Raw genomic sequence first — 6,028 nt, forward strand, 5'->3', positions numbered from 1 at the left:
TTAAAATGAACTAGGTAAACTACCGACCAAACAACGCCAACCTGGATAAATATGTACTTCACTGTATCTCTCTCAATCCACGTCATCCATTGGTCTTTCTCCGCTCCTTATATCACAGGTGGTCACGGTATCACCTTCCGGCGTCACCAATATATATATCACTCCATAGAACACCGAACTTTATCGTTTTTCTTCTTTCTCTCTCACTCTCTAAAAAAAACAACCTTCGAGATTTTCTTTCTCTAAAACAAGGTACAACCATGGGATTCCCGGTAGGGTACCCGGAGGTTTTGGTCCCAAACCTGTTCCTCCACTTTCTAACCCTTCTCGGCTCTCTCCGTTCCCTTGTTTTCTCCCTCCTCCACCTCCTCCGCCTCTCCGATTTCCTCGACGCCTACGACGCAGCCGTCTCCTCGCCGGAGTCTCGGCCGGTCAGGCCCCAGGGCCCGACCCTGTCGGCGCTCCTGATCAGGGAATTCCTCCCGGTCGTCAGTTTCCTCGACCTCGCCGGAAAATCGCCGGCGGTGGTGGCGGAGAATGGCGGCTGCTGCGCAGTGTGCCTGAGCGAGTTTTCCGGGGAGGAAGAAATCAGGTGCATGGCGAACTGTAAGCACATTTTCCACCGGGTGTGTGTGGACCGTTGGATTGATCACGATCAGAAGACGTGTCCTCTTTGTAGGACCCACTTCGTACCTCATCATAAGATGGCGTCCTATTATCAACGGCTATGGACTGCATCTGGTGTTTCTGAGTTTAATCAAGATGACTTCACTGTATCCCCCTGAGTTTTTATTTTTATTTTTTATTTTATTTTATTTTTACTTACGACGATTTCCTTATTTATAACGAGAGAGAAGGGTTATAATTATATTTTTTTTTGTCTCTTATACCCCTTATACTAATTGTCAGAGGTTATAAGATAAAAGAGATTATAATATAATCTCTCTCGGGTGAATTTATGCCATCATAATCTTCTTCCCAATCTCTCTTTTCATATAATATCACAAATTGAGACTGAACAATTTAAATTATATATTTTAGATAGGTTTTGCTGAATGTTTAATATTTGCCAAATTATGTGAGAAGGGGAATATTATGTAATTGTATTAATGTAATTTATATGTACAAATTTTCAAAATGGAATATTGAATGAAAGTGACCAGGAGAATAGGGATGCACGAACAAACTTTGGAAAAGAATAGAAGCTCATGAGTTTTGGTGCATGACGTGAGAGTCTTGACGGATTGGTTGTATTCTTAATAATTACACTTAATTATTGGAATGGGAAATGAATATTCTCATCTTAAGAAAATAAGAATATAGTCTTATAATAGATTGCAACTATACAAAAGCAAATTAATAATTATAATTTATAATTATTTATTGTAATATTATTATTTATTTTTGTATGGTTATAATTTTTCATAATCATCTTATGTATATTTTTTTCATCCAGATGATGATATAATACAATTAAATTAATTATTTTATTTTGAAATAGAGGATGATTGAGGAAGGGTGAGCAATTGAGCATGAGGAGAATAGATAAGCCCAAAAAGAAAGAAAGTTGATAAAATCTATCTCAATCATAAATGCATTAAAGTCGTGGGGGACAGTGCATTAAGTCCAACAATATGACCATAATAAAGAAAAATAGTTAGTATAATAATAGATACTAGAAGGTCGGTAATATGTATGCATCATCTTCAACAATGGTGACTCTTATGTACGCAATTACCTGCAGGCTTTGGCCTGTTTGGTCAACTAGACAGCTACGTTTCCACTTATTAACTCTAGATGTTATTAAAGAAAAAGGTATTAAATGATTAGTGATCGGTGCAAGATGATTTGTATACATGCATGACATGTGACACTCAAGTTAGATTTTGTGCAAGTAAATTTAAATATATAAGAGAAGATGTGTATCTTGTGTTTAGAACAATGGTATTTATAATGGGGATGACCAACTTTGGAGGATGTCCCTAATTGTTTCCAGCAAGTGGTGAGACGGCAAAGTCTTCTTACTGACAGTTTTGTAGGTGGCTTGAGATGAGTTTGCATAGGAGCAAGTAAGTATCAGCAGCTATTATTGATTGAGATATCTTCTTGAATGTGTTTTTTTCATGTTGAAGTATTCAAGTGTACCAAGACAACCCTCCTCATGCTTTCGCAGCTCAGAGATCAGTACTTCTTCAATTATGGCATAAAAGACTGGATCATGCCTCTGTTCAGCATTTGCTTTTGCTTCCTTATTTTCATTATGTTAGTAATAAAAATAAAGACAATCTTATTTGTGATGCTTGCAATAAGGCTAAACATTGTCGTAGTTTCGTTCCAATAAGCCTTTTTCGCAATTCTAGTCCGTTTGATGTTGTGCATTGTGACATTTGGGGTCATTATTTTTCGGGTGCCTATTATTTCTTGACCTTTATGGATGATTTCATTCGATCTGTTTGGGTCTACTTAACGAAAAATGCATCAAGAAACCACAATTCTTGCGACGGAATTGGTATGCTTAATTTCTTTAGTTTCCTCGATGATCCAATATGATGTATCCAGGGGTTTGTGATGATGGTTGTCACCATTGGATGTTAGGGAGAATTCTAACAAATACAGTAGAAAAGTATACATTACACGTCATGTGGGCCTATATTGTCAATAATATTAAATTATACCATTTTCATAAATAGTTTTTAGATTATATCATATTGATTTTTTTTTTAAATTGTACTATTTTGATAAATATGCACATAGGCTACTTGAATTTTTATGGGCAGAAGCTTGAGTAGGTAAGTCAGACTTTTAGCAAACTAAGCTCTTTTCAAATTTTTTAAAAGTTGATTTATTTTTGTCCTTTTCAGTGAGTTATCTATTAAGTATTCTTTGATGAAATGTTATTAAATTTGAATGGATCATCCACTCGGTCAGGGTATTAAATTAAAAGGTCATTGGTTCAACTGCATGAATTAAATATATATATAAAATAAAATAAAATAAATATAAAATTAGAAGTATTTTAGCTAATAATTAGAGTTGGATTAGTAGTACGTATTATAAGTCATAATTTACATGGTGTAGGTTCAAATCTCATTAGTGGTATTATTTAAGTATTTTGTTAAAAATTTCATGAAACCGATATTTCTAAAAAATTGGTGCCGATTTAATACCCGTTGAACTCGGTTTAGGACTAGTTCACCGGTTTCAATGGCGGACTGACAAACATTTGAGAATTTTTTTTCAAAGGAGTGAGTAATTTAGGTCAAGTAAAAAAAAAGATTTAAGAAGATTGAAAAGAAAAAAGTAAACATAGGCCTAACCATGGTAGTTAAAATCGGGATCTTACCTAAAATCTGAAGGAGGATAAAAAATTGTAGATTCATAGTAATTCGACAAGTTTCAATGAAAGGTAACTTTCTATATTTATTTTATTTGTTATTGTAACAGCTTAGTTGACTCTTGATTATTTTTTTTTATGTTAAGTTAAAGTCTTCTTTTCTTTTCTTGTTTATTTTTTTTTAATACATTTAAATTTGTCTTTAAAAAGGGCGCTGCCCCCGAACCTCCACCTTAAGTGTTCACACATAATTTTTTTTTTTTCTGAGTTCGCCACTTACCGGTTTCATATCGGATCAAATGAATAACTGATCCAATTCTTAAATACTCAGTCAGATCGGATTTTATAACATTACTATGATGTCTTTTATTTTAAAAATAATAATAATAAAGAAAAAGGAAACACGTGCTTATAATTAATTTTTCTTTTTGGTTTATGATTATATTTCGACTATTCACTTTCATTTTTAATTTCATTTTTATTAATTTTCATATATCACGAAATATATATATATATATATATATTTCTCTTACATTTTAAAATGAGTAGGGATATTTTTATTCTAGTATAAGAATAATCTGAGTCTCTATCTCTTTGTGATGTCTGTGCATGTGAAGATTGCAATTTATTAAGGATTAATAATTAATTAATATATAATTTAATAGATTATAATTGACAGATACACATAAATCAATATTTGAGATGTGAAATAAGATTTTTTGTTCTTATTCTTAGGGAGGGAGCTAAACCTTTAGCCATCACTGTTCCCCCGCACTCCGGATTAGTCTCATAGCCGGCTCAAAGAGTCAAAGCTCGTGGGGATACCGGAGGGAGCCAACTCGTCTCAAAGAGATAATTAGGGTTGAGTAACTCAAAAAAAAAAAAAAGATTTTTTGTTCTTATATTGGTTACACTTTTAAAATTATTTATCCGTTACTTCAAAGACATCCGAGCAAAATCTTTAGGGGGTGTTTGTTTCAGGTTTTTGTGAAAGTTTCCTGGGGAAGTGATGCAAGCATTCTAGTAACTCCATGTTTGGTTCACCGATTTCCATTTTTTTGCCCATCTTTCCTTGTTGTCCATCTATCTTGCATTGAGTGTGATTTGTCTGAAAATCACTGTTACAGATTGCTTCCTCGAAGGTGGTATTGTGTTTAAAAACCGGAGAAGTTGAGAAAGTGGAAAAAATGGTATATTTGATGACAGTATTGCCCCTCACACGTGAGCAAAGTACGCCCAAATTGTTACATTAGTCATTGAGCTTGCTTATGTTCTGAAACCTGAGAAGAAACCCAAAAAGTGGAGACCGAGTGAAGAAATCCAGATGCGCGTGGATGGCAGATTGGGTAATGGTAATTTATGAATGAAATTTTGAAGAAAGTTTGTGGATGTCAACTGACATGTCACCCTGTATTTGGTAGGACGTTCCATTCGCGTAGGTGGTTGAAGAAGACACCCGTGAAGTAGATCTAGCGCGTCGGAGAAGTAACTGGTTGGTATCTCCGGTTGATTTTGTGCGGTGCAGCGAACGTGGAGACATAGGGTCCTATTCTTTTGCCGACGGCTGGTCAAAATTTTCCTGCTAGTAAATATCTTAACCATGGTCCCATGCTCTCTGTTTATGTAGTCGCTCACTCTTGCTTACTATTGTTTTGAACAGTGTGTGGTTGTGATTGTGGATGTGCATGTGACTAGGAAGGGGTTAAAACTGATTAAAAATTGTGATGGTGTGTAAAATTTTCTTGATCGGTTCAACATTTTGAGGGTCCAGATGACACCAAAATGGTTAAACAAGGCATTTGTTCTATCAATAGCAGAATAGGGTGGAAAGCTGTTTGAACAAGTTAATGAAAATATCCGTTGATACTGTCATTTGTCATGAGTTATGAGTTATGAGTTATAACTATAAGCTGAAATTCGAATTAATGATTGACAAATCCATGAACATTTATGTCTTTAAATATGAAGGTAAAGTTTGGTTAAGTGTTGTTTTCTTCTGGTCACTCTTCTTTACATTTTGAAGTGGATATGAAATAGTTTGATACTTGGGTATGATATTGCCCAAAATGTATTTTATGAACGATGTTGGCTTCTCAAGGAGGAATCATATCTGATATACTTATCTGAATTGTTTGTGTTACAGAATTACACGATTCTGACTGGTATTAGCCGAAGATTTTATAATTATAAACCTCAAAAGAATCAAGCTGAAGCAATAGCCATCTTTAAAGGTAATTACTGATATCTTAACCAATATTTTTTGTCTAGTCTGTTATACTGATTGTAGGCGTCAAAGGAGACTTAGTGAAGTTATCACAGAATGCAAATAAAGAGAGCATTAACTTGTAGAGAGAGATTGCATGCGAATTCACTTACTAACCTGTCATAAATCTTATTTATTTTGACTATATTTGGTTTTATTTCAAGACCATATCAGGTCTACTACATAATATGGATCCATAATTCAAGATGCTAGAGTAGTTTTCTCGCAACCTTCAAACTTTACAAGTTCAAAAATTTGACACCTTTCCTTATTATTCTTTTACAATGAATGATACGTTTTCAAAGGGAAAAACAGCTGTCATATTATAGGAGTATTATTTTTTTTTTTATCAGTGATCTTTCGGTTTTTATATAATATTTTTTTTTTAATAAATATAAGCTATATATAAAATGTGTCTATAAGATAAGACT

General features: G+C 34.0%; 1 protein-coding gene and 1 long non-coding RNA gene across 2 annotated transcripts; both read left to right on the forward strand.

The window, feature by feature from the left end:
• The first annotated feature begins 205 nt into the window (after positions 1–205).
• LOC133305108 (brassinosteroid-responsive RING protein 1-like) lies at positions 206–1,269 on the forward strand. Its single transcript, XM_061505243.1, has one exon. It carries the CDS (start codon positions 261–263, stop codon positions 783–785), a length of 525 nt encoding a protein of 174 aa, XP_061361227.1. The 5' UTR covers positions 206–260; the 3' UTR covers positions 786–1,269.
• A 3,267-nt stretch (positions 1,270–4,536) lies between these two features.
• On the forward strand, positions 4,537–5,531 carry LOC133305109 (uncharacterized). Its single transcript, XR_009750716.1, has 3 exons — positions 4,537–4,680; positions 4,756–4,919; positions 5,478–5,531. It is a non-coding gene; the product is annotated as an uncharacterized LOC133305109 (long non-coding RNA).
• Positions 5,532–6,028: the final 497 nt, after the last annotated feature.

Source organism: Gastrolobium bilobum, unplaced genomic scaffold (genome assembly GCF_033153095.1).
Source record: "Gastrolobium bilobum isolate Gb01-03AN ecotype WA unplaced genomic scaffold, APGP_CSIRO_Gbil_v1 utg2363, whole genome shotgun sequence".
Classification (NCBI taxonomy): Eukaryota; Viridiplantae; Streptophyta; class Magnoliopsida; order Fabales; family Fabaceae; genus Gastrolobium; species Gastrolobium bilobum.